Source organism: Rhineura floridana, chromosome 9, assembly GCF_030035675.1.
Source record: "Rhineura floridana isolate rRhiFlo1 chromosome 9, rRhiFlo1.hap2, whole genome shotgun sequence".
In the NCBI taxonomy this organism is placed as follows: domain Eukaryota; kingdom Metazoa; phylum Chordata; class Lepidosauria; order Squamata; family Rhineuridae; genus Rhineura; species Rhineura floridana.
Window position 1 is genome coordinate 115,365,473 of NC_084488.1, and position 27,639 is coordinate 115,393,111.

General features: G+C 44.5%; 1 protein-coding gene across 1 annotated transcript in view; it reads right to left on the reverse strand.

Annotated features, from left to right (window-relative positions):
• ADAMTS3 (ADAM metallopeptidase with thrombospondin type 1 motif 3) overlaps nucleotides 1-27,639 on the reverse strand; it is a 188,413-nt gene that overhangs the window by 57,490 nt on the left and 103,284 nt on the right. Inside the window, exons 8-15 of the mRNA XM_061582955.1 lie at nucleotides 23,620-23,703; nucleotides 16,957-17,113; nucleotides 13,482-13,587; nucleotides 11,478-11,621; nucleotides 9,912-10,044; nucleotides 6,628-6,741; nucleotides 3,695-3,840; nucleotides 218-393 (exon numbers count right to left, since the gene is read on the reverse strand). Coding sequence (XP_061438939.1) covers nucleotides 218-393; nucleotides 3,695-3,840; nucleotides 6,628-6,741; nucleotides 9,912-10,044; nucleotides 11,478-11,621; nucleotides 13,482-13,587; nucleotides 16,957-17,113; nucleotides 23,620-23,703 — 1,060 coding nt within the window. The remainder of the gene's footprint in view (nucleotides 1-217; nucleotides 394-3,694; nucleotides 3,841-6,627; nucleotides 6,742-9,911; nucleotides 10,045-11,477; nucleotides 11,622-13,481; nucleotides 13,588-16,956; nucleotides 17,114-23,619; nucleotides 23,704-27,639) is intronic.

Below are 27,639 nucleotides of genomic sequence, written 5' to 3' on the forward strand. Positions count from 1 at the left end.
TTTAGAAGTGGCTTTCTAATGGATTCCCCAGAGAGCTATCGCTAGTCGGGCGGTATATAAATTTAATAAATAAATAAAATAAAATTCCCCAGGGAAGTGCAAAAAGTTGGTGACGAGGAATGAGAGCTGACAGCCCCCCCCCATCTTTCCCAGGTTCTTTGCAATGTTTGAACTGGCTCTCATACAAGAAGAGAAACCCCGAAATGCCATTGCTTACTATCAGGATGCTCATAGGGTAGCCAGTGGTGTTTGCTGTTCTGATACTCGAAATGTGAGTTGCGCTGTTGACACTGCTGAGCTCGGAAATCTTCATAATGCTTTGGACATTCCTCCATATTGCACAGCTGGTACTCAAAGTTGACGCCGGCGCAGTCTTGACCCCCATTAACTGGCCTTGGTGGGAGAAATAAAGCCAGATGAGAATGCTTGGAAAGCCCAGACTGGATCAGATTCTGGCCCCCTCCACCCCCATCTCTTCCTCTAGACTACAACTCCTATCGATCCATCTCTACACTTCTTTGGATTTCCTGTTGGTTCTACTATGGCTACTGCTAGGGATGGGGAGAAATTCGATTCAGTTTGATTTAAAGCTGAATTGATCCAATCAGCACTTTCCGAAACAATATGAGAAACAAAACACAGCCATCCTTCAAAATTCACACTTGTCCAGATTTTGCAATGCAGATGTCCAACCAAATAATATTTGCACAAATGCATATATTATGAGAAAATGTGCATAAAATGAACATATTAGTGAAAATAACATACAAAAATGCATTATTTTAAGAGAAACGGCTTACACAATTGCATACAAAAATGTGTTTAGTAGGAGAAATTTGCACTAAAATGCTGGTGAATCTTCATGAGTTTTTTTTAAAATGCAACTTGCTGCAGAACTGAATTTAAGGCTGGACAAATGAGAAACTGAGAGAACTGAAACTGACAGATCTTTCTGTCCCAAGTTACTATAGGAGAGACCTTGTAGCTCAGTGGCAGAGCAAAGGCTTTGAATGCAGAAATCTGAGGTTCAATCTTTGGCATCATCAGTTTCAAGGATCAGCTAGCAGGTGATGGATAGCACCTCTGTCCTGAGGCTCTGGAGAGCCGTTGTCAATTAAAGCAGAAAATACTGGTATATGCCGATATGGTATAAGGCAGCTTCCTGATTCCTATCATTAAAAGAGCAGCGGGGAACATTTTTGGCCAAGCAGGCCAGATCCTTACCTGTCTCCACCCCCATGGGCCAACTTTGACAGGCGGATGGGACAACCCACACATCAATTACCTGACAGCATAAGATTGGCAGATGAGTTAATCCTGCCCACCTGTCAAAATCCCTTGCGCAGTGCTTCTCAAGAGCTCAACGGCCAGCTAGAAGTAAGGATTTGGGTACCACAGAGCAAGGGGCTTTGCCAGCCCTGTGCTCAGCACTGAACACAGGGCTTGCAAAGCACTTTGCGCAGCATTTCCCAAATGCCTGACAACCAGCTGGCTTGGACATTTGTGAAGCACTGCGTAAAGCACTTCCCAGTCCTGAGCATAGAAGCCAATCAGCGTGAAAGGAGAGTATGTTAGCCACTGAGAAGAGTCCTTGTCTTTTTGTGCTAAGTGGAGCCAATCAGAGTGAAAGGAGGTGAGTCAGTCACTGAGAAGACTCTTCTCGGTAGCTAACACACAGCCCGCCCTTTCATGCTGATTGGTTCTTAGTGGTGTGCGGACTCAATGGAGAGCAAAGGAGATTAGGGATAGTGGAAAAGGGGGTGTGGCTGCAAGGGGTGTAGTGTGACTATCATGAAGGGACCCTGCTGCCCACCTCTAATTACTTTCTTCTCCTTCTCCTTCAGTGTTTACTTAAGCCCTCTTTAGGTAATCAGCCAGAACACATTCAGACAAAAAGGACCCACTGCCCATTTCCCTGTGTGTACAGAGTATGCCTGCTCCACCCCATCTTTCCCCACATTGAGCAGGGAGGTCTCAAGTGGATTTCAAAGTGCATTCGGCTAAACATACTTTAGAAGGCTCTTTGCAGCTGGGAACTCTGATGGTGCCTGGAAGCTCCTGACACAGTTTAGAATCCAAAGCGACTAGGGGTTCTAAGCTGTGCCAGGAACCTCCCCATGTAAGGCAGGCTCCTTGCTTCAAGAGTTCCGCCGCCAGCACCGTGATGGGCGTGGAGCTGGTTGGGAGGAGTTGTGCAACTCTGGGGGCGGAGCTAAACATGTACCCCAACCCTGCAGCACCTTTCGCCATCCTCGCCTGCTTCGTGTGAGTAACACCCAAAGAGCGCTTATGTGTCCATGCCCCTCTGATTTGCTATTCAGAGAGGGCACAGTCAAGAGCCATTAATGCAGGATCCCAGAGATGGTAAAGACCAGAAGGCCACCTTATTAAATAGTCGAGAAGATAGGAGATCAGGGTTTGGATATCCGTTTGTTTTCCTCTCTGGGAAAAAAAAATATTTAGGAGGAACAATTCCAGTGTGGAAAATGGAGTAGCGGGGAAGTGTTCTGTAACTCTGTCACCTGGAAACTATTTAGTCTTCCTCCTTATTGTCAGAGGCAGGATGCTTCTGAGTACCAGTTGCTGGAAACCACAGGAGGAGAGAGTGCTCTTGCACTCAGGTCCTGCTTGTGGGCTTCCCCCAGGCATCTGGTTGGACACTGTGAGAACAGGATGTTCAACTAGATGGGCCACTGGCTTGATCCATCAGGGCTCTTCTTATGTTCTCATGTTTGGTGGCAGCAAAGTCAGGCAATGCAGGTGCACTGGTGGGAGAGCCCGATTGGTGGTGGCAGTGGTCCTGGTGGTGCAACTGCATGGCCTTGACCTCATCCCCATCCAGATAAGCAGCAGCAACACCTAACAGCCCACCACGGATCAACCTAAGAAATCCAGACAAACCTACCAGGGACCAGATGCTAATCACCAAGGTGCTTACAAAACCAACAGCTTGACATAAGAACATAAGAAGAACCTGCTGGATCAGGCCAGTGGCCCATCTAGTCCAGCATCCTGTTCTCACAGTGGCCAACCAGGTGCCTGGGGGAAGCCCACAAGCAGGACCTGAGTGCAAGAACACTCTCCCCTCCTGAGGCTTCTGGCAACTGGTTTTCAGAAGCATGCTGCCTCTGACTAGGGTGGCACAGCACAGCCATCATGGCTAGTAGCCATTGATAGCCCTGTCCTCCATGAATTTGTCTAATCTTCTTTTAAAGCCATCCAAGCTGGTGGCCATTACTGCATCTTGTGGGAGCAAATTCCATAGTTTAACTATGCGCTGAGTAAAGAAGTACTTCCTTTTGTCTGTCCTGAATCTTCCAACATTCAGCTTCTTTGAACGTCCACGAGTTCTAGTATTATGAGAGAGGGAGAAGAACTTTTCTCTATCCACTTTCTCAATGCCATGCATAATTTTATACACTTCCATCATGTCTCCTCTGACCCGCCTTTTCTCTAAACTTGAGATGACCTATGCAAACAAGCCACAGAATTAAAACACATTCTAGTCCTACAGGAAGGACAGTGCATGCGTATATGTGTGCATGCATCCATGTGAATCTCCATTTTTAAAAAGATGGTCCAGCATTCCATCTCTAGAGAGCCACAGGCTATTGCTACTTGGATGGCAGCCTCTTTATATACACCCCAAGTTGCTGTGCATGGAAAGGTTGCAGTAGAAGTACTTCTGACTTACATGGGATTATTGCACTGCCTTGTTCTGAAGCGAACGCCGGTTCCGCATGTCCTAGAGCAGGAGCCAAATTTGGTCCAGGCTCCCCAGCTGCCATCTTGTTTCAGCTGGTTGGTGTTCTTCCACATGCAATGGCCTTTGTAGCACCACTGAGGATGAAATAAGAAAAAAATTGACAAATTAGTTCCCTGATCTCTTGACATGAACCTCCTGTTTTAATTGCTCTAACTGTTTTCATTATTGTGCTGATTTAATGGGCTTGCTTTATTGTGCATTTCAAATTAAATTCAAATTTTAATGTTTTAGTGGAACTGTTGTAGTGTGCATTTTAACTGTGTGCGTTTATATGGTAGTGTGATTGGTTGTATACTTTGCAAACCATTTGGAAGCCGTTTGGGCAATTAAGCAGCATATAGATCAATCAATCAGTTAATTAATGTGGCATATTTTTTATTTGTCTTGCACTGTTTTCAACTCAAGGAAGGAGATTCTTCCCCATGGAATCTGTGTCTATTGTTCTACAATGCCAGATCGGCTGTGGGGGGAAAAATCAGCCATCTAGGACCTCTTGATTCTGGATCATAAAATCATATAGAATCATAGAATCGGAAGGGGGCCTATAAGACTATCAAGTCCGACCCCCTGCTCAATGCAGAAATCCAGCTTCAAGCATACCCAACAGATGACTGTCCAGCTGCCTCTTGAATGCCTCAAGCATCGGAGAGCCCAATACCTCCCTGGGCACAGCAACAAATACAAATTTTAACTATGTCCAATAGGTTTGCTTCTACCCATATTTGCACACCCTTCTCTGTCCTCCATCCTGGCAAGCCATAAGCATTATCAGAGCTCAAGGACACATTCAAGCCAGGTAAAAATACTCAGGGCGTAAAGCAAGTCCGATGAGAGGTATGGTTTTGGGATCCCCACCTCTGCAACCTCCACCCTCCTAACAACAGTGACCAAGAGGAACCACTAGATGCTGAAAAATACCCCGAGGCCACCTCCTTAGATGATTTCCAGACAGAGAGGATCTGACTCACCCTGACTGATTGCACACTCCACCTTTAAATCTTCTGTGACAGCCTTTGCCAACCTAGTGGTCCACAAATGTTTTGGACTACAAGTTCCATCAACCCTAGCCAGCACAGTTGTGTGAGCTGGGGCTGATGGGAGCTGTAGTCCGGAACATCCGGAAGGCACAAGGTTGACAAAGACTGCTGAGTGATCACCCTCCTGGGGCAGACTGGGTGAGGAGTCCCAGAAGAAGCCCAGACCAGTGCCATTCACATTGGAGGGGACTGGGATCCATGACTGAGCCTTACTGAGGAGGAGGAGGAAGAGGAAACAAACCCCTGTGAGTCCGTTGTTGGACCAGGTGGCCAGTCGGAAATTTCCTAAGTGAATGAGTAGCTCCAGATGGCTTGAGCAAATGAGCCAAGCCATAGTTTACACGAGAAAACAACCCCTCCCTTCTGTCTCCCAGAGGTGCTAGCCTATCCAAGAAACACATGGACCACAACTCAGTGGCATAGTACTGCTTTGCATGCAAAAGTTCCCAGGGTCAACCCTTGGTTTGCACAGTTAAAAGGATTGGGTAGCAGGTGATGGAGAAATACCTTTTCAACTTGCCTGAGATCCTGGGGAGTTGCTGCCACTCAGAGTAGACCACACCAAGCTACATGGACAAATAATCTGACCTGTGTTACAAGGCAGCTTCCTATGTAATACAAAGTGTACTGCTTTAACAGTGATGTGTTTGCTGCCCTGGGATCTTTTGGGAGAAACGGAGGGATATAAATGTAGTAGGGTTGCCAGGTTCAGGGCCTGAGACTGATCTTGTATCTTTAGGAGAAGAGAAAGTCAGCCAAGTGCAGGTGTGCTTGCAACCCTGTAATGGGAAAAACCACAAGGTGGCCTGCACAGCTTTTAAAGATACAGCTCTTGGTTGCCAGCCTCCAAGAGGTCTTCTGTATCTTTAAAAGTTATGCAGGGGGAAGGGAGAATTCCACCTTGTGGTTTTTCCCATTACAGCATTGCAAGAACACCTGCACTTGGTTGGCTTTCTCTTCTCCTAAAGGTACAGGATCACTCTCAGGCCCTGAACCTGGCAAACCTAATATGTAGCAGTAGTCATCATTGTAGTAGTAGTAGTCCTTGTACTACTACTACTACTACTACTACTACTACTACTACTACTACTACTAAAATACCCTGAACAGGAAGTAAAACATGATCTACCAGGTTTCCCTAAGAATGACACTTTGATAGTGGGCAAAGCAAACCCACCTAACAACCTTGAGTCTTGATTACTGCAATGAGCTCTGTGTGGGGCTGCCCTTGGGCCTGGTCCAGACATTCAAAATGCTGTAGGTAGACTGTAAGTGGGGACAGACTACCATCAGCACATAATTCTGGTGCTTCAAAAACTTGCACTGGCTGCCCATATGCTACCAGGCCAGGTTCAAGGTTCTTGTATTAATTTACAAGGCCTTTGACAACTTGGGCCCATGATATCTTAAGGACAGCTTGATGCCTTATATCCTTGCCTGATCACTGATGTCTTCATGTGAGTCACTGCTAGTGGTCCCCCACGGCTCAGACGCATGGCCCGCATCCACTAAAATCTGTGCATTCAGCATTGTGAGCCCAATTCTGTGGCACTCTTTCCTGGTTGAGATCAGACAGATCCCTTTCCTGTTGAACGTCCAGTACTTGGTGAAGACCATTCTATTTCAGGAGGCATTTTAAGTAAGATTTTCTGGCTTGATGGTTACTTTTAACCGTTTTTTTTCCTTTTTACCCTTTTTTGCAAGCTCATTGCACATCTCTTTGAGATACCACAGTATATAAGCATTTGAAATAAATACAATCTGGTCTGCGTCTCTGTGCCCTGAAATGTGGTTTGGTATTTAAACTTGAAAATACATACTCACTTTACTAGGGGCGCACTCCGTCCCATCGAGTGGAGGGCCCTTCTTTGTCTTGCAGAAATAGGGGTTGTCTGGATGGCTGCACCACAACTGTTTACATGGGTCAAAAGTTCGGAACTGGAAAAAGTGAGACACCCAGATAAGGTTTTGATAGTAAAAACTGAAGTGCTGGTATTCAAGTCTGGATAAAAGTGCCATGGATGTCAGCACAAAATGACACACACACACACACAGAGAAAGTACAGATACGCCATACCGGTGAGTACTGTCACACAAAAAGCTATATTATACAGCCACGAGAGTGGCTCTATGCTATAGCTGGCGTGGATTTTTTGCATTCCGCTATGTTAAATTGAAAATACCCTCCCATGCTATTCTGATGCTTCCCATAAGCTCATTTCAAAACAAAACCTTACCAAGTTTATAGTCCTGAGCTCATAAACGCTTGCTTAACAACCCTCTACGTTTTCATGGCGATACACAAAACAGTCAGAGAGAATCAAGAGCTCAAAGGGTACCACTGACAGAAAAAAAAATCCAGACCTGTTGGGACTTTTTTCCTGTCAGTGGTCTCATAATTTGTTGAAATTAATTAAAATTTAGCTATGTTCACAGAGTAACTGTAATCCTATTACTGACCTTGCCCCATATTCTGAACTTCATTTACTGCAGTTTAAAAGTAAAATTAAAAAAAAAATCATGGCTGATTTTTAATTAATTTAAGAAACGTAACATATAATTAATTTAATTAATTAACATTTAATTAATTTAAGAAATTTAACATCTTTCACGGTCCAATCCACTTGCTGTGAAGCTTGGAAGAATTTTGTAACATGTGCCTCTGAGCATATGGTGAATGGTGACAACATCTGCAATCAGCCCAAATAACAGAAACAAGACATGTGCTGTGCTGATCTTGTTTTAGCAGGGAGGAAGCAACAATATTAAGACAGTTGATATAGTTCAGGTAGTCACTTTAAATATGTTTAATTTACTTTGCAATTTTAGTGAAGTTTCCCATAGTAGATTATTTTCTTTTGCTTCTGTTTCTGTGAATATGTGAAGAACAACAACACTTTGCAAAATTTATACTAAAAAAATTCCAAAAATAATTGTGGAATAATGGCACTGACTATTCTGCAGAACTGTATCCAATCGTCATGAAGAGTTTCTCAGTTTGCATACGATAAAACAGTGGGAGGTGAAATATATTCTAGCAGATTTCTAGGTGTGCTCTATGTTTTTAAGTGACCTTGCCCACCTTTCCTTAAGTGGAGAGGTTTAAGCATAGCAGGCTGAAAACAGGCATCTTGGGCAGGCCAAGTTTGTTTTTTCCATCAGTAGAATCATTGCTCAAGTAGCAACATATTGTAAACAGTATGATTTTAAATCAAACTGCAGTTTCAGATCCAACTGTTAATGTACCCAAAACAGAAATAGAGCATAACCTCCAGTTTGAAACACAAAAGTCTGTCTTCATCATCATATGACATTGACCATTAAAAAAGCTTTGAAATTAATAAAAATAAATTTAACAGATTTCTAGGATGAATAATGAAAAAAAATATAATTTTCTAGGTTAGATTCTCTGTGGAAACAGTAGTAACACAGGACAGAAGCATAGTAAGAGCACCAACAAACATACAAAAATGTAATTCTCCATCTTTGGAGATGGCAGGTGTTGCCACCACTCACCATATGCTCAGAGGCATGTTACCCAATTTTTCCAAGCTACACAAGAAGTGGATTGGACTGTGAAAGACTAACCCAAATTGTCTTTGCATTTTGACAAATTTGTAGGGCAGTACAATATCTCAAAGAGGAGGTCAGGTCTTCTGCTCCTTTGGTGCATTCACTATAGCTACCCAATTTCCCTGCTTTTACATAGATCTCCTGTTGAGGTTTACGGTCAGTCAGCCATGCTGTCCTCCAGGATGCTTCATGCCCCTCTCCAGTTTTCTGCTTTTCTTTCCCAACATTCTAGGCCTGCTGTGCATTGCCGTCATTGGGCTAGTTTTTTGGGGGTGGGGGAGGAGTTTCCCCCCTTTAGTCTTTTTTCTTTACAAAATCAGTTGTATTCCTACAACTTGAAGCTCCCAATCATCCTGAGTGACCTTTATAAGCCTGCCCTATAGAGCACCTGTGTCTATCGCCAACCAAACTCCAGTCGCCATCTGGAATTGCTAAGGCTGCTTTTACACTGCACTTTATTCCGTTATTCTGATTATTTCTTACCTGGTAACTTGCACATTATATTTGATCTTTCACACGATGTACAAGCTAGTTCTGGAATTCCAGTGGAATATAGTGGAAGGTTAGCCCCAATTTTCGGGATACCAGAAATAATCCATTTGCAAGCTTGGGAACCTGGAAAATCGCAGGAGTTTTTCTCTCGCTGCAGCTGCTCATGTGACAGGCATCCCAGCATGCAGTGCATTCCCGCCCTTTAGGCATGCTTTTTTTGGGGGGTCTGATGAAAATTGTACCGGTATTCCGGCATAGGTGCTGCTTGCGTGAAATGCCAGTATATCTGGCAAAAAAGCTAATTTTCCTTAATGCAACAGGTACTGCAGTGTGAAAGGAATGTTAGAAATCAGGACAGGAAAGCCACCATTTTAATCCATTAAACTAATGCAATAACCCCCATGTCTGAAAACAGCCTAAGGCTAACACAGAATAGAGATGCACTGGTAGTTGTGCTGGCTTCAGTCCATCTCCAGCTCCTTTTTCTGTAGCTGGAGACAGAAAACACTAGTCAGACCTCACCCCTTTTTACTCCAAAACCTGGGGAAATGCAGATCCAGTGCGTTTCTCTGAGAAGCTTGAAGCTGAAATCAACTCATTGCCACTCCAAGGTATGTCCAATGAAAACGCTTTGCTGTAGATTGGGCAGAGACAGGATTGGCCCAACACTTTGCTGTGGGTGGTCCCAAAACGTCTGAGATCAGCAACAAGGAAGGGAGATGTGTCCAGCCATGGGCAAACACATTTTAAATGTGTTTTAAACAGGCCAGAGAAAACGGTCTGGCTGCTTTTGAAGCAGTGAGTGTGTCTGCAGCCACATACTAAACACACCATATAAAGGGAAAGATGGCAGCCACCATCTGATGGGACATGCTGTGGAGGGCCAGGAGATTTCAAACCTGCACCCAAATTGCAAACCCTCCATCCAAATTGCATGAGCAGGGAGGCACTCTTTCATCCTAACCCCTTCACATTTGGGCTGAACTTTCAACAGTTCGACAATTTGGTCCAGCCTTACTTTCCAGAAACCACTTTGGACATACCGCTGTGCACATTTTGTAGCCCACTCCAAAATCAAAACGACACTGTTCGTCCATGGAATAATTGATCCCAGGCAGGTCAGGAAGCTCGGGCCAAACATGTTTAAAGGGATCATCAAGGAGGCAGTCATATGAGCTATTAGGGAAACCAAAGAGAAATCACCTGGATATGCAGCCACAGCTTAAGTTTCAATTACAAATTAATATATAGTCCCACTGATTACATTCACTCAAATGATTTTGAATACAGAGGACATTCTTTATCTGTAGCCAATTTCCTGATCTATTCACATCACAAACCTTGGAAAAGGAGAGGTTCTGGCTGCATATACACCATACATTTGAAACACATTTAAAGCACATGAGCACCTCCAAAGAATCCTGGGAATGGTAGTTTGTTAAGGGTGTTGGGAATTGTAGCTCTGTGAGGGGCAAACTACAATTGCCAGGATTCTTTGGGGGAAGCCAGCTGCTTTAAATATATGGTTTGTGTGTACACAGCCTCTCTCTGTCTATCAATACATGGTGCCCAGCACTAGAGGGCACTAGAGGGCTGATAAACTTCCCACCAAAAATATTCAAAGGATAGTTGGAAAATGGGATTGCAAAACTTGAATTAGACAACACCCCCAATAGTATTTGTGAAATAAAAGATATTAGTGGTTCTTGCATTATAAATAATAATTGCTTCCTCTTTGGCACATTGTGTTTGGGATTGCTCAGGCTAGTTTGCAAGAGGGTTGGTAAGCAGATAGTCTTTCAAATGGGCAGAAGGCAAGCTACACAATTGCTCGCTCTCTTCTGGTTTCTGCAATTCCATTCAGCCGTCCTCATTCCCCTTTGCCAAACCTTATAATACTGAGGAGAATGACAGTAACAGAAGAGGCACAGCTATGACAAATAATGCTCAACTAAAATATAAGGGTCAGGTGAGAGGATTAAGGGTTCATTGGGTGATTGTGGAAAAGGTGATCAGATCCCATAACATCCCAAAAGACAAAAGAATTTCACTTGATTCGATTCAGAATAAACCCAGCATGGCCAATTGATGTCCCTCCAGATGTTGGTGAATTACAATGCCCATCCACCCCATCCAGCGTGGCTAATGGTCAGGGATGATTGGAGATGTAGTTCAGAAACTTCCAGAGGCTACAGCAACAAAACATTTTCTATGTTTTGGAGAAAACAGTTTTCCATGTTCAAAACTGAGCTCAACCAGGAAGGGCTGCCCTCACCATTATCCACCCCCCATAAAACTGTGGTGCATCCAAACTGGGGCACCAGTTTCCTTACTACTGCTCTTTATTGTGCATTGATGTCCCTTGCTAGGAGCCACTGCTGACAGTGAAAGAGGAGATGGCCAGGGCTGACCTTCTTGGTCCTGACATAGACCTGCCTCCTGCAGTCAGCTCTTTCCTCCTGACCTGATAATCAAACCTTCCCATGCAGATTTGGGCCTTTGGCTCTAGCCAAACTCCAGCCAAAACTCTGGTTTTCCTCGTGTGGCTTCCCAGCTTTGCTCCAGAGATTTCCTGCCTCTCAGTACAGCATCCACAGGTCGCTCCTTACTGTATGTATCTTTTGAGTTCCTGGCCACTGCACCGGGACCAGTGATATCGATGGAACGCCGCTTGCACCAACGGAGCCATAACGCTCCCCATCGCTGTCTCGTCGCCACACCTGTTTCCTTGCCCATCGTGTTCCATTCCCAGCCTGAAACAGAAGACCAACATGATGGAATTAATTGGGGGCAAAAGTGGAGGAAGATAACTCTGTCTGACACATATAAAGTGGCTTGCACAACCTTATCTTGCTCTCTGATAAAGGCCACATCCACAATATACCACTTTAGGATGACCACTTTAACAGCCATGGCTTCCTCCTCCCAAAGAATCCTGGGAACTGCAGCTTGTGGAGTGTGGTGAGAGTTGTTAGGAGACCCCTATTCTCCTTACAAAGCTACAGTTCCCAGAGTTCCCTGGGAAGAGGGGCTGATTGTTAAACCACATTGAGCTTTCAGTATGGAGTGGCCCAGCCAACACAACAGTTGCCACAACAGTACAAATTACAGCGCCTGATGCAGCAAATGTGCTGAAGCAAAGCAAGGAGAGTGTGGAGCTGGGCCAAACGTTCTCCTTTGAGAGCTTCTAGACAGAATTAGAGCAAATTCACTATTAAAAGATGGAGAACCCCTATTAGTTGCTTTCTTGTTGGGGGATACTTCCAAGTGGCACTGCCATCACCTTGGAGCACTGTACTTGAGAGTATTTATTTTGGAGAGGGGGAATAAGAAGGACCACCACTCCAGGCTAGTGAGTTTTGTCTCCACCTCATCCCATTCCCCCGAAAATCCCTGACCAAATCCCCTTTCATGGCTTGCAAATTGGGCCATGAAACTGTGGGCAAAAAGACATTTTGGGCCAGCCCTATTTGGCTTCCATCAGTGTCTGGATGCTAGACCACCTCAAAACCAATATATCCAAAGCGGAATATATCTGCAAACTAGGTTCCTGCACTGTTTTTGAGGGAAAATATGGCTGGTGCTTATGTTGAATCAGCAACTAGTTCCCTCACCCACCCAGCCCCAGAGGGCCACTTTGAGAAGGAAATGGAGGAGGATGGAATGAATTCTGTTGCCATAGAAGCCACTAACTCACATCAGGGGCCAGATTTAGTCCAAGGACTTCCAGTTGCAAACCCTTACTTTATAGCAGGAGAATGGGATCTTTCTTTATCTGCTCCCACCCCTGTGGGCCAACTTTGATAGGTGGGTGGCTGGTCAATCATCTGATATCATGATGATGTCAGGTGACTGATGGTAGGCAGTCCTGCCAGCTTGGCAAAGTTGATCCATCAGGGTGAAGAAAGGGGTCTCCTTCACCTGCTGAACTGAATCCCACCCCTGTCTATCAGCTGATGTCACCCAGTGACATCAGCAGATGGACAAGTGGGTGTGGTTTGGGGAAAAGGGCCTTGTGGACGAGCTTGGACCCCCTGGCAGGCCAAGACTGGCATGCACACCAGAGGCATCTCACCCCTGCTTTATAGCAAGGACACAAGAACATAAGAAGAGCCTGGCTGGTGGATCAGACCAAAGTCATAGAATCATAGAATCATAGAATTGTAGAGTTGGAAGGGGTCTATAAGGCCATCAAGTCCAACCCCCTGCTCAATGCAGGAATCCAAATCAAAGCATTCCCAACAGATGGCTGTCCAGCTGCCTCCAGTGTCGGAGAGCCCACTACCTCTCTAGGTAATTGGCTCCATTGTCATATGGCTCTAACAGTTAGGACGTTTTTCCTGATGTCCAGTCGAAATCTGGCTTCCTGCAACCTGAGCCCATTATTCCGTGTCCTGCACTCTGGGACGATCGAGAAGAGATTCCGGCCCTCCTCTATGTGACAACCTTTCAGCATCCTGTCCTCACAGTGGTCAACCAGATGCCCATGGAAAGCCTACAAGCAGCACAGGAATGTGACAGCAGGCTCTCCACTCGTGATTCCCAGCAACTGGCATTCAGGGGCATACTCCCTCCAACTTACGAGTATTCAGAGGCACGCTGTCAAGACTTACACATGGCCAGTTTCATGGGCAACCACAAAAGCTGAAGAAAACCCATCTTCATGGTTAAGAGTGCAGCTTCTGATGGGATGGCACATGCCTGTTACTGGAGCATATCCTGTTGAAAGGGTTAAAGATTGCAATTGTTTTTTAAAATGCCACTCTGTTGGTTAATCCACAATGGCTACAGCTGTTGTAAAGCTTTAATCTACCAAAAGAGCAAATTTGTCGCCAGTGTCATGGGCAGCAGAAGGAGACACCTGCTTACCTTTGTGTACAAAAGAAAAGATTTATCTCCTGTTGCATCATTCATAGGAAGCTGCCTTATACTGGGTGTATCTAGCGCAGTGTTGTCTGTACACTGACCGGCAGTGACCCTTGCAGACAGTAGTCATTCCCAATCCCAGCCTTACCTAGAGATGCCAGGGAATGGACCGGGGACAGTTTGTTTGCGCAAAGCATGTGCACGGAGCTATGACCTTCCCCAAGAAGTTTCCTTTCCTTTCAGCTAAGCTACAGAAAAATATTTATTTTTTTATTATTTATAAAAATATCTGTACACCGATATTAGGGTTGACAGGTTCATGGCCTGTATATTTAGGAGAAGAGAAAGTCAGACAAGTGCAGGTGCTCTTGCAACACTGTAATGAGAAAAACCACAAGGTGGAATTCTCTCTTCCCCCTGCACAACTTTTAAAGATACAGAAGACCTCTTGGTTGCCAGGCCCGGCCTCCAAGAGGTCTTCTGTATCTTTAAAAGTTGTGCAGGGGAAGCGAGAATTCCACCTTGTGGCTTTTCCCATTACAGGGTTGCAAGAACACCTGCACTTGGCTGACTTTCTCTTCTCCTAAAGGTACAGGATCAGTCTCAGGCCATGAACCTGGCAACCCTAACCAATATTCATTTGAAAAAATTCAAAGCAGTTTCACTACAATCATTTGTCTATACACAAGAAAATAATGTAAAAAATTAAAATCAGAAATCATTAACTAAACTACTGCAGAATGATATCTTCTCAATTGCCTGCCTAAGCCTGGTGGCATAGAAAAGTTTTCAGCAGGTGTTTAAAAGTCAAAGCAGGAGGTGGCTGCTGCATCTCTATTGGCAGAGGATTTCACCGGATGACATGATTTCTTGTTGTATCACAGCAACATTCAGCAATGTTGTCTGAGGATATCCTAGGGCAGGGGTGGGAAACATTCAGCCTGTGGGCCAAAATTGACATGCCAGGCCTCTCTATTCGGTCTGCGAGGCTGTTTTCCCTAAACCGTGCCCACCTGCAAGAGCTGACATGGCTGCAAAGGAACAATTGGAAGCGTAAAGTGAGCTCCTGGGTGTTCCTTTGCTGAAGCAAGTACCTTGCTCCAGTAGCACCAGGCACTTTTGATTGGAAGCCACTGCTTTTATTTATTTATTTATTAAATTTATATCCCGCCGTTGAGCCCAGGAGGAGCCCAGGGCGGCAATCAAAAGCACTAAAACCACTTCAACACATCTTAAAAACAAACATACTAAAACAAAACATCTTAAAAAACATACGTATTTTTTTAAAAAAGCTTTAAAAATATCTTACAAAGCAATTCCAGCACAGACGCAGACTGGGATAAGGCCTCTACTTAAAAATTGAAATGGACTGCCTTCAAGTCGATCCTGACTTATGGCTACCCTACGAATAGGGTTTTCATGGTAAGTGGTTTTCATAGGAGGGTTACCATTGTCTCCCTCTGAGGCTAGACCTCTCCAGCTGGCTAGGGCCTGCTCAGCTTGCCACAGCTGCACAAGCCAGCCCCTTCCTTGTCCACAACTGCCAGCTGTGGGGCAACTGGGCTCCTTGGGACTATGCAGCTTGCCCACGGCTGCACAGGGGACAGGGCATGTAACCCCTGAGCCACTCACTGTGGGGGTGATCTTTAACTGGCCCTTGACGCCCAGGAGACACGAGTGGGGATTTGAACTCACAGACTCTGGACTCCCAGCCAGGCTCTCCTCCCCATTGTGCTATACCAGCTGTCTCTACTTAAAAGGCTTGTTGAAAGAGGAAGATCTTCAATAGGCACCAAAAAGATAACCAAGATGGTGCCTGTCTAATTTTTAAGGGGAGGGGATTCCAAATTGTTGGTGTCACAACATGAAAGGTCTGCTTCCTATGTTGTGCAGAACAAACCTCCTCATAAGTTGGTATCTTCAGGAGGCCGTCACCTGAAGAGCGCAGTGATCAACTGGGTATATAAGGGGTAAGATGGTTTTTCAGGAAAACTCCCTTTTAGCAGCAGTTTCAATGCCAAATGTTTGATGCTCCTAGAGCAGCAAAGTCTTTCACTTAGCAGTTCCCAAAAGCTTGGGCACTTGGGAAGCTCAGCCCAATGGACTTCGATAGGTGGATGGGACAACTCGCCTATCAATCATCTGACATCGTAATGACATACGGTGACTGACAGGTGAGTTGTCCCACCCACTGTCAGACCTGGTCTATGAGGATGGGGTCAGATTGGGGCCAAAAAGTTCCCCTTTCCTGACCTAGGAGCCTGAGCCCCAGGTTTTTTGCGACAGGCCCTGGATTTTCTTCTTTCACTCCCTTTTTAAAAACAACACACAAACACATACTTTTGTGACTGCTGAGTGCATTGCAAAGCACAGTGTGGGACAGACCTCTGCCACCCCCACCTATAAATTAGCATAGTTTTACGTCTCTAGCAATGGCCCTGTCCGCATTATAGTCTTGTTGACTAGAAATTGCCCAGCAACATCTGACCCATGGTGAACAACATTTATATTCAAACATTCTAGTTTTCTTTTCTGCTTTTACATTTTGATCAGCATTCATAGGATTTCCCCCTGCTTCATTAGGAGACATTGTGGCAATGACTGGGGGAATGAGGATGGGGTGACATGTGCACCCCACTGATTGCAGCTGTGTCTACACTGCCTGTGCTTAAATGCTTCTTAGTTCTTTTCCTCCGAGAAGTCAAATCAGACTGAAGGCAGGACATTTTGTTTCTTATTCCCTCCCTCACTCTGATTTGGCTTGAGGATGATGCTGTTAAGAGTTTTGGAAGCAGTAGGAGGTAATACTTTGTTTGTCTTTCTTTGGTTTTTTTTCTGGGTAAGAAGCAACTTTAAAGATAAATGACATCTAGCGGTCAGGGAATTGGATTGTCATCTGGGAGGGAGCCATGAAACCTTCCCTTTCCATCCCTAGCACCTAAATAGTTTCTTTTAGGAGCAATTGAAACTGCTCTAGTTTTATATCATTAACCAAGTGGGGTGATAATAACCTGGCGGGGAACTGCTGAATTCTGAGCAGCTGCAATACCCAGCAGTGATAGATTGGGTTAGCAAACATTTACCAAGTCTGAATAAGGAGAGCAGAAGTGACTTAAGAATTCTGTCTGAATTCCATTTTTGTCTGAATTAAGTAAAGTTGTGCAAACAGCCAACACAGCAAAATACTTAAAAAAAAAAAAAAAAAAGTCTTGATCATGCTACCTTGCATTCCGGCTGGTCCAAAATCTTGCCTGGTTAGAAATATGGCATGATCATGGTGCTCCGGGTGGCTAGGATCTGCTTTCTGCTGCTGGTATGCCCAGCGGCAAACATTCTCCAGGCTCCTGGATGGATTTCCTCGTTCAATAAGGCTGATGGACTGAAAAATAATGAGAACCTGATCACAAACAGATCACTACTGGTCAGTCAAGGCGCCAGCCCTCAGCATGGTAGGGCAAATGTTATGGCCCTGGAAGGCCTCATGCTAGTGATGTCGCACCCCTTTTAAAGTTCTCATTTTCTTCTTTTTATAGTCTGGTGCTCTAACGCAAAGCACAGGGCGAGGCATCTGGAATGCCTCTAGGTCCCAGTGCAGAGCCCAGAGGTCCTCTGGAGAAATTAAGATGGCAGCAGCTACAGCTGCCTCACCTGGTACTTTGCTTCATAGTGCTGGGCTGTACAAGACCACCCTTCGCCTCTACTGCATTCTGCACTGCTGCCCACCACCCCACTAACCCCGTGGCACAGGTATCGAGAACCTCATGCACAGCCCTCCATGCCTCTCCCTCTGGTCCTTGGAACTCTCCTCAGGCCACATCCCTCCTCCTGAGGCCACACCCTCACAGGTCTTGCTACACACCCTCCTTGAGCATTTTTGCCTTGTTGGAACTTGTCCTTGAACTCTGATCATGCTTCTTGCTTCCCCTGAGTGAGGGTAGAAATTAGGCTACTATTACATGGTCCTCTTTTGCCTCTGGCCCTATCCTCCACTGGCATGTGGCCCCTGGTAGGTTGCTCAGAAGGGAATGTGGCCCTCAGGCTAGAAAAGGTGCCCCTGCCTTACCCTAATAAGCTCATCAGAGGGCACTAGGGTACGCCTAAGGGCAGAGGTCCCTTTGCCTAGAGATCCCTCAAGTTTATTGTCAATGTTTTCTGTGGTACAGAGGTCAAGAAATGAAAACAACATTTTGGAGAAGGTTTTTCTTTTGATCACCAAGGTCATCCTTGATGTCTACAGAACTGCTGCCTGTAGGTCAATACAAAAGACTTTCTTCTGCCAGGCTACGACAGATCAATAACACATAATCTTCAGAGCACTGGAAAGGACAATTTCTTAGCTTATTAAAATAACATCTCAGGAACTGGGGAAATTGGTGTGTGCATATCTGTCATCTTTCTAAAGTTTCAGTTTTGTAAAGGTCCCATACCATTCTCGAATTGCACCCTTGTGCAATGCCTTTTTATCTTTGTACAATGTCTCTTTTTCATGATTTGTAAGTTATTCTGGGCCTTTTTGGCTGAAGAGAGGGGGAACAAACAAACAAACAAACAAATGGGAAATTCTGTTGGAATTTGCAAAGATTAAATTCCTGCAGCATCTCTAGTTAGGCTGAATTCTGAAAACCAGTTCCCTTTGCTCCCAGTGTGCAGCAATGGGGATTATGAGGAACAGCTCCAGCATACTCCTCTATTTTCAGCAAGGAAAGATTAAGCAGCTCAGTGTGACAGCCTTGAACTCTGATGACAAGGCCAAATGCTTTAGGGAGCTCGATTCTGGGGGTTTGATAGCACCACCATTAATGTCCTGGAAACTGTAGAGAATATTTTTTTCTGAAAACTTTATTCTCTCCCAGTTGCAACTCCTGCAGCCTTTTGCGCACATAATCTAGATGGCCATCAATTAAGACAAGAGTATTTATTTTTATTTTTATTTTTTATTTATTACATTTATACCCCACCTTCCTTTTCATGATAGAAACCCAAGGCGGCTTACATATGGTTCCCATGCGGTCTCCTATCCAGACACTGACCAGACCTGACCCTGCTTAGCTTCAGCAGGGAACTGGCCTTATGTGTCTTCAGACCACAGCCTGGGACAGAATAGACAGTGCTCAGTTGATATTTTAAACAAATTGCTACTCTGCCAAATGAACATCTTCCAGCAATGAGTTACCTGGAAATGGGTAATAATCAACAGTGGAACTCAATTCTGTAAAAGCTCTTGTATAGCTGTTGCTTTCCTGAGTTGGCCTCTGATACGGATGAGAGGCAATCAAGGGACAGGCTACTTTGGATAGATTCTAGGAGAGATCTGCAATTAATAAAGAGCTCTAAATTTTCTCTGTGGTTTCTTCTATTGAAAACAGAACATTTTAGAGCCAGTTATTTGTCTAAACTGAGGCCGCTTTCCCTAAGAAATGCTTTTATTGAATGTTGATTTCAAGTTATGTCAACTGCAGTCCTGGATGGGAGCTATAACAAAGTGCCATTTGAACGTATATTATGCATCTGTGGCCAGCTCCAAGTGGAAGATATCCTTTACATGCTAATCTGCCTTCTGTATAGGGATCCAAGTAGAGATTCTTGAAACCCTTGCAAACCTATGTAGGAATTCCCTTGCAGAAACAGTTCTTTTTATTTTCTTCTGAGTGACACATATGGAAGAGACAATTAGACAAAGTTGTCATAAACTGTCTTGGAGATTCAGAGTTTGAAGTTGAAGCTGAGTTTGCCTATGGTGATTTACCTATATTTCTTTGTAATGTTTCAAGTATTTCTTTCTGTACACTTGCCTGTTTTAGTTTTTGTCATGGCCTTTGGCTAGTACAATAAATTTATTATTGATTGATTAGTAAAGTTGCTACTGATAAATAGTGTTTTGAACAGAATCCTCTGTGATAAACTTCTTTTCCTTTCTGCCTTTAAGCATTCAGATTGGCTCGTTAAAGCTGCATATTAGAAACTTTGCAGAAACCATTATCTCAAATGTTTATATACCTCTGGCACTATAATGAGTCTGAGATGACACTTTTCACTCCACGCATAGCAAACACTCGGTGACTGAGGCAGCTACTCCGCTGGGAGAGCTGTGCCTGCACAGCTGGGCTTTGCTTACATTCCAAACTGCTGGGGGTGGGAGAAGGCAACATCTCTTGTAAGATAAATTTGAGGGCAGTGACACACACATACACACACACACACACAGAGGGAGAGAGCTGCTAGTATTTCTTCCAGGGAGGACTGAAGCACACCATATATACACAAGTATTGCTTGTTCAAACGGAAAGGCAATAAATATTTATCAGAGCTCAAGGATATTGATGAAGTGGCCCTTCCACCCACCCAAGAAGTGTTATACTGTTCTGCTAAATGATGCAATAATACTATGGACAAACAACGGTCATGTAGTGATTTACGTATCAACATCTACTTCTACAGTTGGGTAATAAAGAGAACACTGGCAGCCAATCTACCAATCACACAGAACGAGGGGACACAATTCTGAACTGCACAACATTAGTCTACAGCAGCCTTGGGTCTCCAGATGTTGCTGGCCTACAACTCCCATCAGCCCAAGCCAGCATGGCCAAAGGTCAGGAATGAGGGAAACTGTACCCCAGCAACAGCTGGGGACCCAAATGTTCGGAATGGCTGGTCTACAGCACTAGTGGTTGGTGCCAATTTGTGCTGGTGGGGCGGAATGTAAGGAGCCCATACAATAAATGGAGGCAGAACCAATGACACGCAGAGACACCTAATTCTATCCCCTCATCCTTCTCCCTGCTAAGTCCTACAAGGGCAACACTGAGAATAAGGAAGGTGACAGGTAGCGCCACCCTCCCTGTACTCGTTGTAAGTAAGAAGAGAGACGAGTGGAGAATGGGTGATTGAGGTTGGTTGGGCAGTGCCCCACTTGCCCCTATGGACCAACCTCCACTAGTCTACAGGTGTGTGTGTGTGTGTGTGTGTGTGTGTGTGTGTGTGTGTGTGTGTGTGAGAGAGAGAGAGAGAGAGAGAGAGAGAGAGAGAGAGAGAGAGAGAGAGAGAGAGATCCATCCATCTAACATCAAACTCAAGTAGCGAGTAGTAGTTTAACAGTCGATCCTTCTTCCCAGGGAACTCTGAAAATTGTAGCTCTGAGAGGGGAATAGGAGTCTCTTGACAATTCTCACCCCCTCTACGATGCACACCTTAACGTGGTGAGGGGGTTTGAGAGTGTTGAAGAAGCTGAGAGCAGTGCTGTTGGGAGTCTAGACCAAGAGGCTAGACTCCTAGCAGGGGCACCCAAGGGGGAATGGTCAAAGCTGAGACACCACACTAAGATGCATCCAAACTCAGAGGAAGGCAATCGTAACCCACCTCTGAATACCTCTTGCCATGAAAACCCTATGAACAGAGTATCGAAAATGCAACACGAGATAGTGCTGGAAGATGAGACCCCAGGTTAGAAGGTACTCACCGAGCTACTGGGGAAGAATAACAGACAAGTACAAGTAGCACTGTGATTAATGATGCAACTGGGCCTGGAGGCTGATGTGCACAGTTGCGAAAGGAGAGTCCAGAGTTATACGAGGTACACAACAGGAACATGGGATGTGAGAAGCAAGAACCAGGGAAGTTAGAAATTGTCAAGCAAGAAATGGAACACATCAACATTACAATACACATGATGAGAAGATATGATTCATTAGAAAAGACAATAATGTTGGGAAAAACAGAAGGGAGTAGAAAAAGAGGAAGGCCAAACAAGAGATGGATTAATTCCATAAAGGAAGCCACAGACCTGAACTTACAAGATCTGAAAAGAGTGGTTCAGAACAGATGCTATTGGAGGTCACTGATTCATGGGGTCGCCGTAAGTCAAAATCGACTTGAAGGCACATCATAACAACAATTCTCAGCAACATTAACAAACTACAGTTCCCAGGATTCTTTGGGGGAAGCCATGACTGTTAAAGTGGTATAAGATGCTTTAAACTTATGGTGTCATAGTCTCATGAGATACCATAAGCCACTTTCCTGGACAGGGCTGAGGCAGAGCAGGGTTGCAATGAGGTTGATGCTTGTCTGCGTCCCGGGACTCTTTCCAGGCCACAGCTCCTCCTTAGCCACATCCCCTCTCCCCAGGACCCAACCTTCACTGGCCCTGTTACACACACTCTTGATTATTTTTGCCTGGGTGGAATGTGTTCTTAGAGTCTGATAATGCACATGGAGAGGTGTTTGTGTAGAAACTGGCCTACTGCTCACAAGTAAAACTCACATTTTGTTCCACCTACTTTTGTCTCAAGCCCTGCCCATCTCTGGGTTATGACCCCCAGATGGTTGCCCAGAAGGGAGTGCAGCTCTAGGAATGAAAAAGGTTCCCTATTCCTGATTCAGAGGAAGAGAATTCCCAGGAATTGTTGGTTTGGCAGAAGCTGGCTATCACTGGATGGCAGAAGAGACTTGGCCTGCTCTGTTCTCTCTCCTTCCTTCCAAAGGGAAGTAATAAAATTCAGGCCAGGGCTGTCGGTATGCTGTGATTTTGTGGGATGCAGGAAAAAAGCCAGAATCAGAATCTGAGTGCAGAATTCAGCTTGCAACTTTAAAAGCAACTTTCTAGTCCTTATGGCTAGAAAAAAAATTCTTAAAAGGTCTTACACAGTGCCAAGTGAAATCTCAGAAGCCAAAAGGGATGGTGCATGAAAAATAAGAGGAATCATGGAAATGTGTCCAATTTGCATCATTTTAAAGGTTTTAAAGATTCAGGGTTTTTTTTGGAGCACAGGATTTGGACTTCATTGGGAGTAGATTTTTTTTAAGGAGTTTCCCCAGACGCGATTTCCTCAACCCAACCAGAAAAGCACAAGACATCATCATCATCATGGCCTGCCTTCAAGTCGATTCCAACTTATGGGCGACCCTATGAGTAGGGTTTCCATGGTAAGCGGTGTTCAGAGGGGGTTTACCATTGCCCCCCACTGAGGCTGAGAGGCAGTGACTGGCCCAAGGTCACCCAGTCAGCTTCATGGCTGTGTGGGGATTTGAACCTTGGTCTCCCAGGTCATAGTCCAACATAATAATAATCCACATGTGATTGTTCCTAAGCTGCTCCCATCACTTTCTTCTTTCAGGTTCAGGATCAAAACAAATATGACAAGCAAGATCTGTGTTCTGCTCTCCTGAGAGTCCCATTTCCCAGCTGCCCTTTACATTAAAGAAGATCCAGGATGTTCTGATTTTGATTGAAGAAGCAGCACTGTGGAAAGAGGGGTTAACCATTCCCTCTTGCAGCAGCATCTAGATTCAATCACCCCCTCTCCCAAGCTATGAAACCCACAGTGGTGGTGGGGATACAGGCAGGGCCACTAAGGGCTAAGAGATTCTTGGAGGGGTGTGTGTGTGTGTCATTTACATCCAGAAAACACAGAGAGAAGGAGGTTAAAAGCTTACCTGGTTTCAAATAGTGCTTATCCAATCAAATCTGGAGCCCTCTGATTTTTTTAAAAAAGAAAACCCTCAGGTGATCTGATCACAGACACCCAATGTCATATGTTTTGGCTCATAAGTAGTCTAATCACTTGACATTGTGACCCATCTCCTTCCTGGTGGGACCAGCCCCAAACTGTATGAAATCTGATAGGAAGACCTGATCTTTAAACCACTGGACAGCTCCAGGTAAAGCAGGATTTGAGCTAACCAGCAAAGGTTAAGGAATGGCACGCCACTGCAGCAGGATCTCGCTCTCCATGACCACTCCTGACATACACACACACAGACAGATACATACACACACACACGTGCAATGTCCCAGTTCAGGAAAGACACCCAGTAATGCCTCACTTCCCAAAAGCAATTTAAATGAGAATGGAGATAGATGGACCATTCACCTGGTGTATTTACCTTGGTATATCCCAACATCATCATGCGAACCAGAACTACATTTATATGAACCCCCAGGGATTCATCGTGGTAAATTTCATTCACCTAAAAGAGAGAGAGAAAGAGAAAGAGAGAGAGATGAGGGAAGGGGAAAACTTAAACAATAGGCTCAGGAGGAACACCAATGGAACACTGGAATTTTGCAACCTCTATCAATGGGAAGATAAATCACAGCATGGAAAGCTCATTTGTAAAAGGAACTGGTCTTAGTTCAAGTTGAACATGTCGCAAAAGGAACTAATTCCAGTTCAGACGTGTCCCTTTAGAAAACAAACTTGTTCGGGTCACGCTGATTTCACCTTGATGTTTAGGTTATTTTATATTGCTTTTAATGTTATATTTTAACATTGTTGTAACCTGCCCTAGGACCTTCGAGTGAAGGGCGGGTAATTAATAATAATAATAATAATGAAGTTGTTTGTCCAAATGATCCTGTGCAATTTTCCCCCATTCCCCATTCCCCAGTGTTACAGTGCTGAAGTATAAACTTAAGGTAACTAATGAAACACACACACACACACGCACACACACACACAGAGAATGGCATGTAAATTGTTTAATTTACTTTCCCCAACAATTATGATCGTTAAACGTAAAGGCCCAGAATCTAAGGAGTAAAAACAAACAAGGAAAACACATGTAAGAGAATTACTTTGAAGATGGACTAGAAATCATTCCAAGTTCTACCCCACAATGAACTTAATTAATAATAATAATAATAATAAATTTAATTTCTTCGTCGCCTATCTGGCCAATGGCCACTCTAGGCAACTTACAAAATTATTAAAATACAATTAATAAAATACAGTAATACAATAAAAACAATAGATCTACAACAACAATATTAAAACTGGGTAGGAGGCATTACAATTATATCGATTAACCCTCCCCGGATACCCCGAAGGCCTGCTGAAAAAGCCAGGTCTTTAAGGCTTTCCGAAATACATTTAGGGAAGAGGCATGCCGGAGATCTTGTGGGAGGGAGTTCCAAAGAGTGGGGGCTGCCACTGAGAATGCCCTCTCTCTTGTACCCGCCAATCTGGCTGTTTTTGTTGGCGGGATTGAGAGAAGGCCCTGTGTGGCCGATCTTGTCGGGCAGCATAATTGGTGGCGTTGAAGGCGCTCCGTGAGATAAACTGGGCCGAAACCGTATAGGGATTTAAAGGTCAATACCAACACCTTGAATTGGGCTCGGAAAACAACTGGAAGCCAGTGTAGGTCGAACAACACTGGTGTGATGTGATCTCGGCGGCGACTATTCGTAAGTAGTCGAGCCGCCGCATTTTGTATCAGTTGTAATTTCCGGACCGTTTTCAAGGGTAACCCCACGTAGAGCGCATTACAGTAGTCCAAACGAGAGGTGATCAGGGCGTGTACCACCAGTGGGAGCTGATGAACAGGAAGGTAGGTAGGAATTCAGTTCGCCTGGCAATTATGGGAACTAATGTCAGGTGGCGTGCAGAGATTTGTGAATTAATCCAGTGTACTTTGTTAAGCCAAACTAGTTCATTCCAAGCACTGGGATATATGCGTCACACTGATGCATATCGCTCTTCAGTTGTCTGCTCTCCAAATGAGTATTCCTCCCTGATTGATATAAAGTTTAAATGATCCACCACTCCTGCCCTTTCCACCATCACCACATTGTGAAGGATATTATGGGATTTTTCATGTGCCTTTCCTGACCACATGGGATGACATCCACATACTCCAGCTCTCCAGAAGAACAAAGGCCCCTCCTGTCTCCCATGTCCTGTCAGTAGGTTTAGGGGAGAAATTTGATTCAGTTGGCATCTAAAGGTGAATCTTCCTAATTCCCACTTTCTGCAATAATATGCAAACCAAAACACTACTATCCTTCAAAACTTGAATTTCTGTGAATTTTGCAGTACAGTTCCCTATCCTTGTAATGAGTACAAAAATAAATATACTAAGGTAAAGTGTGCAGAAAGTATATATATTAGTGAAAATAGCATATAAAATTGTATTATGTTAGAGAAAACTATGTTGCAAAAATGTGTACATTACGCAAAATTGCATACAAACATGGATGTATTAGGAGAAATTTGAACTAAAATGCTAATTAATTTTCATGAAGACTTTTAAAAAATAAAAATAAATCATGAACTGATGGGGAGAACTGAACTTAAGACTGGGAAAAAACTGACAGAAACCAGATGGACAGATTCGCCCATCCTTACCCATCAGAACTGGAGTGGCTCCATCACTGGGGTCAGGAAAGCCTAAGAATATCATTCTCTGAGCAGGAAAGTTCCCATGACCAGAGCTTGGAAAAGTTACTTTTTTGAACTACAACTCCCATCAGCCCCAGCCAGCATGGCCACTGGATTGGGCTGATGGGAGTTGTAGTTCAAAAAAGTAACTTTTCCAAGCTCTGCATGACCATGTCATTTTGGGAAGGAAGGGCCCCCAAAAAAGTGTTTAGCAAAAAAAAAAAGAGTGTTGCCCGTCTGCCATAATTCTGAAGACAAATCTCCATGCAAGGAGCACCTCTAAACTTCAGCAGATGCTCCTTGCATTAGAGTTTGTTCTCAGAGCCCTGACAGATAGATAAGACTGAGTCAGGGATGGAAAAAAATATTGCTCAGTCTTCATTTTTAAGCAAACTGAAGTAATTCACACCTCCCAGACATGGATCGGAACACAAGGATCAGAACAAAATCCTTCAGGATTTCACACTTTATGAAACGCTGTGACACACTGCTCGGCTCAGACATTCCAAAATGCAAAACAACAACAAACAAACAAACCCAAAATCATGTTTGAAGATAAAATACATATTGAAATATGTATTGAAATATTTAAATACACATTTGGACTGATCCTTTTAAAAAATAAATAAATCACAGATTGATGCGCAAAAGTGGTGGACTGGACTTCGGAATGAACATGTTCACAGTGCCAATAACTTGGCAATAGCACACCTGCTTGGCATGCAAAAGGTCCCAGGTTCAATCCCCAGAATCTCCGGGTAGGGCTGGCTTGAAAACCTGGAGAGCCGCTGCCAGTCAGTGTCAACAATAGTGGCCTAGATCAGGGCCAGATTATCCATTAGGCTTAGCAGGCTGAAACCTAGGGGTCCGGAGCTCTTGGGGGCCCATGCAAGAGCTTCCGAACCACCCGCCATCCCCCGCCTTCACTTACCTTTTTATCCACTGTTTTTTGTGGTTTGCCATCAATCAAGATGACGGCTGAGGTTTCCCTAAGGGGTTGAAGCCTCTGCCGCCATCTTGGTTGATGGCACACATGCGTGCTACACGCGCGCATTGCTGCCATCAACCAAGATGGCGGCAGAGGCTTCAGCCCCTTAGGGAAACCTCGGCCGCCATCTTGATTGATGACAAACCTGTGCGTGCAGTGCGTGCAGCTGCAAAAAGAGCGGAAAGGTAGGTGAAGCGGGGGGGATGGGATGGGACAGTGGGCGGCTCAAAAGCTCCTGTCCTGCGATCCCTCCTGTGGCTGTTTCTGCAGATCTGCCTAAGAGGAGAAGGGGCCCCCAAACACCAACCAGCCTAGGGGCCCTCCTCAGCTTAATGCGGCCCTGGCCTAGATGGATCAATGGTGTAGTTCAGCTTCCTATGCTCCTACATGTGAAATTTGCATATACTGGAACACTGATTGGTTCATCCTTAACACTGATTCCTACAGGGGCTACTCTCAGGCCTTCATTAGAAGGGTAAATGCTGGATAGGGAGGGAAGGATCTGTCAATTTTCATTCTCTCAGTTTCTAATTTTTCCATTCTTAGATTCAGTTCTCCACATTTCTGCAGCAATTTGCCTTTAAAAATAAAATAAAATAAATCCTTCTCAAAATTCTTCAGCATTTAGTGCACGTTTCTACCAATAAACAGAATTTTGTATGCAGTTCTAAGGTACACATTTTTGCAAGCACTTTCCCCTAACAGAGTATGTTTTTGTATATTATTTTCACAAATTATGATGCATGCTTGCCTTTAATC